At 34.3% G+C, this 15,444-nt stretch overlaps 1 protein-coding gene across 1 annotated transcript in view; it reads left to right on the top strand.

The window, feature by feature from the left end:
- Positions 1 to 250: 250 nt before the first annotated feature.
- Positions 251 to 15,444, top strand: part of LOC144446123 (transcription factor COE3-like) — a 96,306-nt gene continuing 81,112 nt past the window's right edge. The window contains exons 1-6 of the mRNA XM_078135833.1: positions 251 to 374; positions 745 to 901; positions 1,142 to 1,205; positions 2,026 to 2,081; positions 3,283 to 3,356; positions 3,808 to 3,876. Coding sequence (XP_077991959.1) covers positions 259 to 374; positions 745 to 901; positions 1,142 to 1,205; positions 2,026 to 2,081; positions 3,283 to 3,356; positions 3,808 to 3,876 — 536 coding nt within the window. The 5' untranslated portion in view covers positions 251 to 258. The remainder of the gene's footprint in view (positions 375 to 744; positions 902 to 1,141; positions 1,206 to 2,025; positions 2,082 to 3,282; positions 3,357 to 3,807; positions 3,877 to 15,444) is intronic.

Raw genomic sequence — 15,444 nt, forward strand, 5'->3', positions numbered from 1 at the left:
TAGTCAGACCTCGTGGGTTCGGCAACTTTCCCGTGCCGTTCAAGTTCCGATCATATCCTCTGTTGTTGGATCATTTACCAGTTCACACAGTCAACTTTAAATTGTAATCATATTAATAAGGAAAGCATCCCACTACAAACTTGTTCACGAGTAGTAGACATACCTTTATATTGATTGCATACGTACATCTCTTCATCTCCATTCATAAGTTAATCGTGTATTTTAACACTACACTGTTGTCTGCTGCTAGGAGATTTCATGTTTGGGATTCAGGACACACTTGCAAGAGGTCCCACGAATTTAAAAGAGGAACCGATTTCGAGTGGCGTTAGGAATTGGATGCAACCAACTATGGTTGAGCAAGGAGCGGCAAGGTTTGTTGACGTTTTCTTAACAATTTATATTTTCCCGTGCGTATCTTATTGTATTTTGCTACAAGCGATATGACATTATCGAGTCCCACATGTGCGCACACAATGTCTTGGGAAGTCGATGACTCCAACTAATATTGTTATAGTCTACGACTTAAATAGAAGGGTCTCAATTTCTATGCCATGTAGTTCATTGAACGTCATAGAAAAAATGTGGAACACTGGGGAAATTTATGGGAACAAGTGGGGAATGTAGTTATAATCATTCATACACGTTAAATGCTATCAAGTACTAGCAATGTTTTCAAACGATCTTTACCCCGCAATTTCATCTCATCACTTGACGTGTCTCCGCTGTTCTCTTGTATTTCAGTGGCGTCGGCATAGCACGAGCACATTTCGAGAAACAACCACCAAGCAATCTCCGAAAGAGCAATTTCTTCCATTTTGTTATTGCCTTATACGATCGTCAGGGACAACCGGTGGAAATCGAGAGGACGGCCTTTGTGGATTTTATCGAAAAAGATAGGGTACGTACAGGCCTACGGAAGCGATTTCAACGTAGTTTTGTGCTTCCCGCTGATTAATCGCTACATAAACCGATGTATTTATTCAATCAAGTACGCATGCAATATTCAATGTGAAAACCTGTCATTAATTTATTTACATTTTGACAGCGAATACTATCACGTCGTTAACGTGTATCTTTTGTTTCCTCTACCCTCATTGGGATCTTTTTGTTTTCTTTTTTCTTTTTTGTATTTGATTAGGAGCCGGATAACCAGAAGACTAATAACGGCATTCACTACAGACTTCAGTTGCTTTTCAATAATGGTAAATAAAGTTTATTATCCTCTCAATTGGTTCAAATCCGCTAATATTTGAGGGTTTATAGATTATAAGTGTTGATCCGATTTATTGCTTTCCTGCTTCCGATTTGAAAGGATAGATAGGTACCGTTACAAAAACACGCAATGAACTCTGTTTTGTTTAGCGATTACATGTTACTCGCATGGTTCACCGCTATTCTCGCTGCAATGTTTATGTTCTCCTTTTAACGTCGTTGTACAACTGCATCGATTTTGTAAATAATCGCCCGCCTCCTGTGCCCTTTTTCTTGACTGTTATTTATACCTGTGCTTTTCTAAAGGACTCAGGGTATTAAACTCTTGTGTTAGTTTGCCAAAGCTCTTCAAAATACTTGTCAGACCCTTCAAAATTTCACGGTAGCTACATAGCGGGAAGTTACCACGCTTGGCAGTACACGCGGGGCGTGCGACTGCCTTGCTAAGTATACGCTAATGACTCAATTTGACCATTTCGCGATCGACCTCTCTGTAGCCCCAAGCAATCTCGTATAGACAGATTTCCATGCAAAATTCTACCAATTGTCCAATTTTGTGTGTGTTGTGAATGACTGACATTGCCTTTGATTCTTTTCGGGATGATTTTCAGTCACTGGAAGGGTGAATTTGTGTCGGGATCATGTTGAAAGCATTTTGCGACGTAACACGATGTGTTTGGTCGATCGCTTCTCAGAGAGTGTGCGCTGTATTTTAAAAGTCTACACACAACCCTTAATAACCACCCAATTTTACTACTACTTCAGCCCATTATTTCATTTTGCTTACACATTATTCCCCATTTCACCCAGGTATCCGAAGTGAGCAAGATATCTACGTACGACTTATTGACTCTATGACAAAACAGGTAAAGTAAAGTTGACGAAATTCTTGGTTGTATTTATCAATGGGGTTTCCTCCGTCATGGCGAAGGAGTTGTGTTGTACAATGTATGTTTGACTGACTGTATACTGTGTCACATCCTTCCATGGATGACGGAACACAGTTTCACTCGCAGTAATCATTTTTGTTGACCCAGCACTGCAAAAGCAGTAGCCCCTAAAATTTGACCTACCCAACGAGCTAAAAAGTGAAAACATTGCAAAAAAACACTGAAAAAAAGACAGGACTGCCTCAAGCCTTGGCATCTTCTTGAAACCATATTGAGAGAAAAATACCGAGACATTTGTTACATTATAATAGTTGATAAAATTGACTCCGTATTATATTTACCGGGAAAGTACACCCACCCCTCCGTGTAGCCAACGTTTGTTTGGGTCCGCCGCCTGTGTATGTTATGTTGGGATATGGTTTGCATCGTATATTACATGCCTGTGGGACGTGAAATCCAACCAATGGCTATACCAACTGATATCATAGATATTACATGGGCTAAGCTCAGGTTAGAAACACTATTAACTGCATTCAAACTCGAAAGCATCGACAACAATGTATACGCAAATTAATAAAATCTAGAGAGAAAATTGATCGCAAAAGCGAGTAGATTATTAATTCGTCTAAATTTATAGCATTATGGTACAGTATACCTTATTGTGGTTAAGACAAATATCGCTGAAATTACTGCAAATTCCCCTAGCATTATCGTAATTTGAAATAATGTTAAGGATAAAAATTCAACAACAGACGACTGCCGAACAGTGAACACTCACTGACAGCAGCGGGCAATTGTGAAAAGTATAGCAAATTAAAGCCTTGGTTGATTGACTTCGTATCGTGTGGTGAAACATTTGGTGTATGGTGGCTATTCATCGCTGTTTGTGTCGGCTTGTATAGGCTAAGAAAGCTATGCACAGTGAATTTCTATATATACTATGGGGGTGTGTGTTGTCATCGCTACTTGACATGTCCCTTTTCTACATGATCGTCGTTACCAGGTGTCTTAACAGACATTTAGCGGCATTTTTTTCAAGATGACAACTGTATCGATAGTCGTTGTGGCCCATTTGTTGACCCAGAAGCAAAAAGTGTCCCACAAAATCCATGTTCCTTGTGGTAAATTTAACAGATCGAATGTGTAACTTTGTTTTCTGCTTTTAATTTGTCTTCAGCCCATAATCTATGAAGGCCAAGACAAGAACCCTGAAATGTGCCGAGTTCTACTAACACATGAAATCATGTGCAGGTATGAAGTTTATGTAAATAAACACGCAATGTACTCTTATATCGACTATCCAATAATTTCTTTCAAACTTTTGTGAGTTAATATTCCATTAAAAACTCAATCACTTACAAGTAATGCCTACTTGTAAAACACAGTGTACCTATCAACAGTTCTTTGTAATTCTTAGATTATTCCATTCAATTTAAATTCTTGACAATTTTATGACAATGAAAATGTATGGTATACCAATATTAATGTTTGTTGAAACGATATCTGATTTGTTCCTTAATATAGACATATCCCACAGCATTGTTAGCCTGTTCATGTAAAAATATTAGTGTATAATAATACTATATCATGTGGGGTTTTGTCAGTACCTGCTGCTCAGGGTAATTACTCCCTGCTATTTACTGACAGTGCAAACCATATGTGGTGCAAGTTTGTAATAATTGTGTTGATATTTTGTTGACAGCCGATGCTGTGACAAGAAGAGTTGTGGCAACAGGAACGAAACGCCTTCAGACCCGGTTATTATCGACAGGTAGGTGACTAGTGATAATTTGTGATAATGAAGCTTGAAGTTGTGAGATAGGAAGAGTTAAGACTCAACTGCTAAACTGCATATTGTTGTAACCCATTCTATAACACCCAAGGGGTCTTGGTCAAATTAAACCGTATTCTATTGTACAGTGATATCGTCATCACAGTCAAACTGTCAGTGTCCATTGATTTGAATTTACTCACTTCGACATGTAAATTACTGTCTGTTGTTTTTTTTGTCTAAGACTCCGCAGTCGAGTTTGAATAATAACCCCTACTTCTGGATTGCGACATCTACAGTACCGCCAAGGTATTCAGAATAACTCTTTAGGTTTAACTTTGTAGAGTTCGGCTTCCACTCCATAGCCCCTAACCTTTTGTTTGATGTTTGTGGTGTTAGGAATTGGCGGACACAAAGTGCCTTGTGAATCTAAATGGTTTATTTTAGACAATGACGAAAACGCAAACAAAGAAAGACAGAAAGTGTATAGTATAGATGAGTAACCCGCCTTATTGATGAGCAGCATGAGTAGTGGGCCTTTGATATCCATAATTAGCCGTTAAGGTACTACCCAGGGCAATTCTAATTGGAGGAGAACTATAGACTGTATGTGATATCGCGTTACAATTCTAATTGGATTGGACTTGGGTAGCGGCCACCTTCTTAAACTAAGCAGGCCCATGGACAGAGACAAACCCCAACATGCACGTACTTACGGTCCCCATGCTAGAAACTTTAACACTCAGTGAGAAGTACTCAGAAAGCAGCCAGTCAAAGAACTGATTGTTCTTGCCCCGTTCAGGAACCGCTAGGCTATTACAGAAGTATAGAATTACATACTAAATATCGTAGCTCCTGTTGGCTTTGTATGTACAAGTGGAAGACATATATCTCAATGTTTATATCAACTGCAGAGATTGTTAGTCAATAGCATGATTAAATACTCATAAAACTTACTGCTTGGTAGCTGAGTCCACTTTTCACCACTTATTTTACACTCAATAATTCATCTGGGGGTATCTCACTAAACTTTTTTACACTAGAGTCAGAATGAAGCGAACACATGTTAAATTCATTAACCATGTTAATTATGGCTGTAATCTTTCAAGATAGGCCAGGCGCATATAATACTCCCTTTACTTCAGTTTTGCCGCTCACTTTACCTGTTTGGCCAGATCAGGTAACTCCATTATTTTGGCAGTTGGAAATTTGTTAACATCTGGTACCTTTCCTTGATGTGTTGGAGCTGATCTGGATATTGTAATTTGTCAGTAGTTTTTTTTTTATCAGTTAAGAGTTAAGAGTGGTACCAAAAAAAAAAAAAATTGGGTAATTGAAAATGAATTATAGGAGGCCGACTTAATGAATGTAACAGATGTGATTGTGAAGGTGGAGATTGATACATTTTAGAACAATTGTAAAAGTTGTTTCATGAACGATAGTAGTACAATCTAAAAACAATGTTGACATTTCCTGATTGTCCACTCACACAAAGGTGATCTTTTCAATGACTTGCTTTCATTTTCTCTAACTCAAAACTCTGTTTCTCAAAAAATAGTATAGCTTGAATGAACTTAGATGCAGATTTTAATGTTTTATATAGATTTTCTGCATTTTTTTGTTTGAAAAATTTAGTATGGTAGAGAACTCTACAGTGTCAAACTTTCAGTGAACAACTTTTTATAGCCATAAACCTCACTGTAAGTCAACTGTAATCTTTCACTGGCAAATTTTAAAACTTGAACACTTGACATAAATTCTTGTACTTTTATGAACTTTTAGCTTTTTTAAACAGGATTTTAGTTTAGAAGGATTAAACTTGAATTAAAAAGTTGATTAAGCTGAAAACTAATCATCCATATTTTGTTCATGAAAATTAAACTTCCTCTCACCAAAAATACTACTTCTAGAAGCTATGCATGATTTGAATCAGTAGATCTCTTTCCAAAAGAGGAAGAAATCTTCAGATTCAAATCCACGGGCAGCCTCTAAACTTCTAAAAATCAGTGAATTTTTGTCTTTATAACTTTTTGTGTCTTTTCAACTTGAACTTGAGTTTAGACTAGAGTTATTATGTTACACAAAGAAAAAGTTGAGGTCAAAATTTTTGTTGATAGTTTAACAGTTTACAAATTTTTCCTGAAATGAAACTTTTTCATGCCAAAATTATTTGAGTAGATGTTGACATTTTGGATAAAAAATAGATCAATTTGACAAAAATGAAGTCATCACACTAGATATTATGATGTTAATATGTTATATCTTGAAAACTATCCCCAGTGTAAGCTGAAAAAACAAAAGGAAGGATATATGAATGGGAAAAGAGAATTTAGTAAAATAAATCACTAGTAAAGCATGTTTTGTTTTCCAGTTAATGGTTCTAGAGATGACATTTTTTGTGAATGGAAAATGGTTTCACATTCTAATGCTGTCACCTATAATTCTACTTTTCATATATTTGATTTACGAGCTTTTGTGAGGTGAATATCATGTCATTGAAAAGTTTGTGTGTCTATTGTTTTAATGGAAACTCAGGTACAATAGTAAATGGGTGACAGGCCTCATTTACAGGGTTAGTGAGAACTAAAGGCAGGTTGTTATGCAATTTAAATCATTTGTGGATATACTTGGCTTGACAGTTGGTCATTTTTGTTTTGTTTTGTATTGATTTATTACACAGATTTATGGCATTGTTTTTAGTGATTTATGTGTTAAGTTATTGTCAACATGGGCATTCACTTGTTGGCCATAAAACAGGTTTCTTTAGCTAACGTGACACAACATTGATTCGTTTTGTTGTTCCTATTTAGGAGAAGACCGGGCATTTCCGGTTAGTATAGAGTCTATGAAACCGTTCAGATATTTGTTTGTTAGCGCAATTTTAAGAAATAACAGTAAACAATTAATAGACAAGGGCCAGCTTTAAAACCACAAATATGTATTTTTTTAAAAATTGTAATGACTACTTCAAACAAGTAGTTCTATAGAAGGTACTAAATTAATCCTCTTCCTGTTAGTTTTAATCTGTCAGATATTTCATTTTTGGTATTTACATCTCTGAATATCAAGAAGCCAAGTCAAGACGGCTTTCTTTGCTACATTTCAGTTGTGACTATTTTTAGTTTAAAATGCCTTCCATAATGTCATTCATTTAAATACATTAAGCAATAATTGGGGCTGTAGAAGAATTTTCAAGCACCGCAATGAGCCTTCATTTATGTAATCAGACTGGTTTAGTAAATTTTATTGGTTAGAGATGTCCTTTGATCTGGTAGTAAAATGGAGGGATAACCACCATGGATCCACATAAAACAACTTGAACTTCCTCCCATAAAAGTAGATTACTTTTCACACCATGAAATTCTAAGTTATTTGACAAGAATATTTACATGTATATTTTTACCAGCCATTGATTGAATTCATTTTAGCATCACAAGTTTCTAACTAGGAAAAGTTCATTTTAATGGCTGATACACAAACTACTCATCATGGGGAAAGTTATAAACATTGTGCCTAGCCTGTGTTTTGGTCTTCAGTTTATTTTAGAACTACCGTATATTGAATTTTAGTCTTGCGGCTTTAATATGGCTGCCGTGAAAAGTAGCTTTACTGCTGTTTTGACTGTGTTAAAATGGAGGTTATAACTGAGATAAATAAATAGATAACAGTGACGAAGTTTATGATTCATAATTTAAATGTAATGCAAGAACGGTTTTATATAGCTATAATGCATTTCGTCTTTACTTACAGTACAGTTTTGAGCACCTTCCTATTAAACTTTACATTCAGGGAAAACTCCTCTTCCTCTCAAAATTTTTAGGAATGTTTGACTTTATTTTAGAAAGAGATCATAGAAATAATGTGTACATATTAACTGGCACCAAAATTTTGGTTTCAAAGTCATCACATTTACTGAAAATCTGATGAAAACTGTGTCAAATTTGTAATTCTCCGACAAAATTATACAATACAAATGAACACGTGAATAAAAATTGTAACAGTACCACTTTCTTATTTCTTGGCAACAATATTTGAATTTTTGCTTCTTTGTAAATTTTTGACATGTTTTAATTTCATTCTAGACAGGTCATAGAAATGAAGTGTATACACGAATTGGCTTTAAAAAAATTTGTGTAAGAGTTAATATATTTACAGAAAAATGGTGTTTCTTTGTCACTTCACTACCAAAAAATATTTGAAGAAATTTCATGCAGGCCTAATTTTTTTGGTACATTTGAACTTTATTTTTAAAAGAAATTACAGAAATAATGTGTTTGTAAAATTGGTGTCAGAATTTTTGTGTACAAGTGATCATTTTTACTGAAAAATCTCATAAAGATAGTGCCCATTTGTAAATTTTTTCATGTCTGGTAGTGAAGGCGTTTGAGATATGAGTCATTACCACATATTCACTGCATTTGATCACAGCTGTGATAAAGGCACATACAAAGATGTGTAGATTTTCATTAATTTAGAACCGTTTTTGTTTTTCAATCAAGTAATAAAAAGAAGATATGAGCATGTCTACTTATTTTTCCAAGAGTAGTAAATTTTTTTTTTTTTTTTTTTTACAAATTCTGTGCGTTGTCAGAATGATGAAACAACATTCCTGTTCAAAATATCAAACAGTTATTGAATTTCAAAATAGTTGGAGATCAGCTGTATTTCAACATGGTCATGTGACTTGTTCTGAACACTTTAAGAATGTATAAGATTTAGTCTTGGTGACATCACATTTGCAATTTCTATTTATACCTTACGAAAGTTGAGCGTCTTATTAACCAGGTCTGTGATTGCATTGTTTGCGGTAATATTAATCTGAATATTCTCAAAAACCCAGAATTAGTTTTCAAACTAAAATTATAGAATAACGGAGCGGAAAATGAGTCATTAAGAAAGCAAGGTTAAGATTTGCCTAATGTAGTAACTTGTAAGTACTCCTTCTAATATGACCTCTGACCTCTTATTGTGAGTGATTCACCTAGGCTTTGTCCCCAGGCCATGTTTAGTAAAGGTCAAATACATGAAAGTGTAATTTTTCTTTTACCTCAAGACATACGGCTCGTACATTCTTGTAAACATGGTGAAATTACTATAAGAAAAGTGTGATACAATTTTTCTCTCTCTCCATTTTATTAGTTTGTTGCGATCTCCGTACTGTTAATTATTAAACTGTGATTTGAATGCGTAAATTTGTCATTTTCATCTGATGTTTGGTTTAGCCATCAATCTTGGTGCTAATGTCACATCTTATGTATTTCATCACATAGTCAATGAGATTTTTATGATTGAGAATTTTATCAGGCCTTTGAATAAAAGATGGTATATTGAAGCAGTCAGTGGTGTTTATGTATTGAGCTCGATTTCAAATTTGTGTTCGGTCTCTCTCATGGTTTTATTCCTTAAATCATTTGTTCATGGACTCACCAATTCATTCATTCATTTGTTCATTTGTTTGTTTGTTCATTATTCATTCATCCATCCATTAATTTACTCACTCACTCACTCATTCACTCATTCATTCATGCATCCATCCATCCATTCATTCATTCAATCAATCAGTTGTTTGCTTATTCTTTCATTCATTCATTCATCCATTCTTTCTTTCTCTCTATTCTGATATTTTATCTCATAACACTCAGAAAGTAAGTCAAATCATTGTCAGACTTGCAAAGAAATCACAACCATTTGGTTACCATGGTCACTGTCTATTTTGATATCTGAATGACTAACCAATTTGTAATTCGGTACTTTGAGTTTTCTCTCACTATTTAAATAAAAAAAACAAGAAAGATAAATATGTATAAACTTTAAAAATGTAAACTTACGATTTTTAATTTTAGAGTGTTGATCTAAGTGAATGTTATAATAATCATATTTAACAAATTAGGAGTTGATCGTTTTTTTGGGGAAGGTTTAGTTTTCAAGATAGCTCAGGGAAAAGGGAAGCTTTGTATTAGAAGATAAATACTTGAGACTAATCTGCTAATAGTAGAAACCCCTCCAAATAGATTAAACACATTATTAAAGAATCTTGGAGAGTTGAGGGTGTGTTTGAGTGGCGAAATCATGAATGGCTTTGTAATTATTATGCTCAAGTGTCAATACTTCTTTTTAAAAAACCCCTCATCATCTATGTCTGTATTGTTGGCAGGTTCTCCAGTGTTGCTTTGTGTCTCTCTCTGTGTGTGTGTGCCAAGCTTTTGTTGTTATTATTTAGCCAAGAGGTGTGAAGTTATAAGTAAGTGATAATTGAGAGGTAAAGTCTTTAGACTGGCACTGTGTGTAGGTCCTAGATGAGATCCAAATGAACACCACATATTAATAACTACTCTTCAACCAAGGAAGAAATACTGAGGTAGCGTGTGTATCAGGTGATTAGGAATTAATTCCATGTCTGTTGGATTATTTAACTCCTACTGTTGTATTTAATAGCTTGGATGTCTCATCTACAAACATGTAACCCCAAGACAAGCAAATTGGAAAAAAAATAGCGAGATAGATTTCTAAAAAGAATGTATTTCTTCAGAAATTTTTGTGAATATTGAAGATCGTTTGCATTTTTTCCCTTAAATCTTAAATCTGTCAAATTTTTCTAAAGGATTTGTTTCTTTAGGGAATTTAGTGAACAATAACAAAAAATAATGTCACTACCTACATAGAGATATATTACCAATTTGACACATTTCTGTTCCACTGAATAATTTTGCAAATTTATATCCTTATCACAAGTGAATCTTCAAAAAAACTTGATAACCAGTAAAATTTATTTTTTTAAAAATCCAAATTTATTTAATAAAATCAAATTCATAAATTATTGAAATGTTAGGTTTTCTTTTAATGACTTAGTTATCACCTACGGAGTCTTTGTTTGACAATTATAAGACAAATTTTAAAAACCGGCAGATTTATGAAAGGAAATGTTCGTGATTATTTTAGAGATTTTTTAAATTATTGAAATGTTACCGTTACAGTTGTTGGTTTTATAGTATCAAAGACAAGGGCTTCTTTTAACCAGGATAAATTGGACGCAATTCTTGAAACTTACAGATTTTTGAGGCGGGGATCATATATCTGTTGAATATTGCATTATTTAAAAATATCAAAATTATCAGCAGATTTCCTTAACTTGATAGTCTCACCATGTTAGCTAAAATTTGTACGCATCACAGATAGATTTTATTTAAAACTTTAAAATAAAATAGGGTTATATGATACTTACAAGATTATTTTCAGTATATCTTGAAAATAAGAAAAAATTTGAATTCCATAACGTCTTAATAACAGTAAAACTGGAATTTCTAGGAAAAAAAGGCTGGTCATATTCATTCAACTAGAATATGGATGATTTACGAAATGTGAATTAAAGAAGAAAACACAACTTATTTTATTTACAAAATGGTGTTTACAAAAAAACAATACCTGCTTGTCTGATATATCTGAAAATTGAGAAATATATCGATTTTACAGTTCCGACATCTAGAAAACAATATTCAAAGAATTTAAGAAATCCACACAATTTTGAAACTGATGGAAAACAACTACTAATGTTCTGTCCTGAACAAATTTGATGAATTCAATCAAAAATTGTGAAATAATTTGTGATGAGTGAATTAAGTGCTTCCATGGTAATACTAGATAACTATGCAAATAAATTAGGTGATATTAAAGTGTAGATCAGATACATTATCGCGTTGATGATGGTGATAATTTTTGTGAAAATTTAATACGATCTATTAAAATGAGAAAAGTACACAGTTGTGTTTGGTAATATTTCATTTGTCGTGTTCATTTAAGCAGTGTTTCTGCACCTGTCTGCCAATTAATAGCTAGTAATTTTCACTTTGTGTTTATTGGACTTAGGCAGTACTATTTCTATTATTAACTTGATTTAGGTATGATCACAGATAATTATTACAACATCATGCCCTTCTTTTTACCATCAACCCTCCCTTGGCTATTTTTTTTCTTCTGTAAACTTACTTGGTGTTGTTGAGATGTCAGAGCAGTGTTGTCTACATGTAAAATATTTTTTATTGTGGCTCCGACTTGCTATTGACTTATCTTTTGACGACAGGTTCTCGGCCATGTTTCTAGTAATAGCCTGAAATTAGAAGCTTTTAAAGGCCATTACTTTGTGAACTCACAAAGACTTAGCACCAGAATGAGACGTAATGAAATTTACTAATGCTGTATTAAAACCCATTTATGTTATTCTTTCTGATGTGTTCTCTTTTTGTGTCGGTGTCAGTAAGTATAGCTGTAGTTATGGCTTAATCAAGGCTGATGACTGTTATTGGATTGGCCTGGGATAAGATACTAGGCAACAGAACACCACTTACACCTATCATTCAATTAACTTTACTGCAATTACTACAAAATAATAACCTTTCCCCACAACCCCCCACCTTAAATACATAAAAAGAAAACAAAAATCCCACACTGTAGTTTAGAAAATTCATGAAGCATTTAATACATTTGATTCTGAAATCTATATATACACTGTAACAAGAAATAGGACATGCTCACCTGACAAACATCTGCCCCAAAAAATATTATTTAAAAATCTAACTTTATGAAGATTACAAGAAGAAACCCTTTTGTGGACGTTGTAGTATATGGGATTCTGAAGGGGTCATCATGCAACCTTTCTTGTATCACACCAAAACAATAACAAACAAACAAAAGTAAACTGGTTTGCTAAAAGTTGAGTGAAAGGTTATTTTAAAACGTGCGTACAGGAACAATCGCCCTTGACAAACAGCAATCTCTCAAGTAATCATTATAACTGAACTTTTGTTGAAACGTTGGCGAGTAATTCATCACCTTGTTTTGAATGCAGTAACGCCTCAGTGGTTTGTCTCCACACAAACGGCTGCTGCATGTATTACCATCCCCATTCTGGTCTTAATGGAAGTCCAGTGGGCACCTTGAAACATAATGTTTTCTGGACCCTTGAGCTCTTGAAAAATCAGTCACAAAATACACAAAGACTCATTCCATTTGTCACTTTCCACACATGTGAATTATTTTTAACAGACTCAACGGCGATGTTCTCTCTTTGGTGAACTCCCAATTTAGTGAGCAGGAATGAACTGCATCATATGACTTCTACTCAGTGCCTGCTATTTTGTATATACCAACCAAACTACAAATGCTATTGGCTGTGAATTTTATTACCCGATACCCACATATTTTACCTTCAATAATCCACCATTTTGGAAAACCACATTTAGATAAGAGCATGGAACAATACATTCTGTTCAAAACAATTTCTGAAAAATCATTAGTTTCAATTTTTGGTCACAAAATAATTTAATTTTGACTAGAAGTAATATATTTTATATGTAGCATTTTCAGTCAGTGTTGCAATACTTACTATTTGACATGAAGACCTTCAGTTCTACTTGTGCTGATTTTTATCCGGTTCTTTTCACCACGATAGATATCTTGATTGATGTAAAATTTCTGTGAAAATCCTCATATATATCACCTCTTGATGAACTTTCTGACTAAAATCGTCTCCAAGGTGACTAAAATAACAGTTTTCGATTGATTTGTGTTGCCAAAGTGTGAAAAATTAGTCAAATAAATTGCGAGTGAAAGTGAAATTTTATTTTATAGACAGGATGACTTTGTGACAAAGTCAGCCCAAATGTTCAACACCAGAATGGTCTTGTCTTGTATTTCGCTATTAATGACATTAATGATATGAATGCATTCAAGTGAATGGTTTTGTTCCAGTGCCCATATGTCAGCCAGCTAGCCAAATGGACTTGGGACTCTTCTGACAGTCAGTCCCTATCTCTAGCTAGTAAGCCATTAAAATGGTAAAATCAGTATTGTTTATTTTAAAAATGACAAATACAGTAATAGTGTGAGGCTAATCTTATTAATTTTTAAAGAGAGACTTTCTTCTGGCCATTAAGAAACCCAACTGTCAGCGAATATTCTTATTTTCTCAACCCGTACGTTCATACCAATCTACATCCTATTTAAATACAAAACTATTTTTCTGGCAGCCAAGTGGAGATCATGTTGAAGCTGTTTGGTGTTTTTTTTTTGTAGTGGTGATCATCGAAGTGTTCAGCTTTTGTTATTAAAGTCTTGGTACTTGTTGAACAGTGTATTTGAGTCCAGTGAACTGAGGGATTTCCTCTCTGTGGAATTCCAGTATCTTTTGATCCAGCAGTCAGATTTGACGGCAAGTGGTGTGAGATTTTAGATCGATAGAATTATCATGGAAGTGATGAAAACTCAATTTCATTGCATTACTTTTCATCTGGTCGGCTGTAAAATAAATGTTTTGGTAGTTGTCGCACAGCATATGCCCTAGTGTGTCACCCCTATTAAGAAATGGAATGACCCTATTGGAAATGTAGTTGGGCTCAGGTGATATCGTTAATTGCTCTATGCATGTTAAACCACTTTATGGCCTGTTAAAGATTCAATTGTGCAGCATGCGTGCCATTCTGCGTGAGCTTATCCACTCCCCAGTTTGGGCTGCAAATTACATTAGGCGGTACAATTTGGTCAAATTGCCAGCACGGTCACCAGGCTTAGATGTTAGGTGCCAGGCATCAGGAACGCATCCTTTTCCCCTCTGTGTGCTCCGTGGCTAATTTTGATTCCCTGTTGTGGTATCATGATTAGCTAAACTTATTTATGTGTGCTTTTTAACTCACTGAGCCCAGTGTGGTTGCTATGTATGTAAGCAAGCATGGACTCGGCTCACTTCACCTACTAGCTAGATGTACGATTTTGCTCACAACATGAAACCCTATTCATATCAACTGTACCACGTACGCTGTGTCGGTATATAAGAAAGATAGTAAGCTTTGATAACTGCAAAGGTAAACACTACAGAAAATCAAATCTGATAAATGAGGACGGCAAGAATGAGGTCTAGTAATGTGTACACTGTGCATTAATACTACCAGAATGGTAAGCCGACTACCTTCCGGTGTGTATAAATATGATGACAGGCGAACCTTGCATTTCCAGATGGATGCATTTTGTGGAAGGTGGATTCTGTTCCATTGTTTTTCCTGAAGAACAAGCTCTACCCTTTAACCATCCTGGATATTATCATAACAAAGACTTCATATCCATGGTTTTTTTTTTTTCCCAAAATTGAATTTTATCAAATTGTATAACAATAGTGTATATGTAGTAGCTTCAATTTTACTTTAGCAAATTAATCAATCTCAAATTTAAAAATGAGCCAAAATTATTAATTTTAATGCGTTTCTGAAAATTTGACCACATTTTCGAATTGGAATTGATCGTACATACACATTGATTTTTGAATTTTTTAAATAGATAAGTCCTCGTATGACTGAAAAGTTGACTATAAAATTGAATGGAATCAAAGATGACCTGACTTTACAGATATTAATGTTTTTGATTGCAGATAGAGTTGCAAACAAAACAGACATAAATTATTTATAGTAATTTGTGAGAATCATCTTCTTTGTACAAACACATCGTGACTCTCATCCTGGATGTGTGTCTGGCACAAAAGTGTAATTTCACTGGAAATAAAATGTTTGTTCTATACATGATCTC

This window comes from Glandiceps talaboti, chromosome 15 (assembly GCF_964340395.1).
Source record: "Glandiceps talaboti chromosome 15, keGlaTala1.1, whole genome shotgun sequence".
NCBI lineage: Eukaryota > Metazoa > Hemichordata > Enteropneusta > Spengelidae > Glandiceps > Glandiceps talaboti.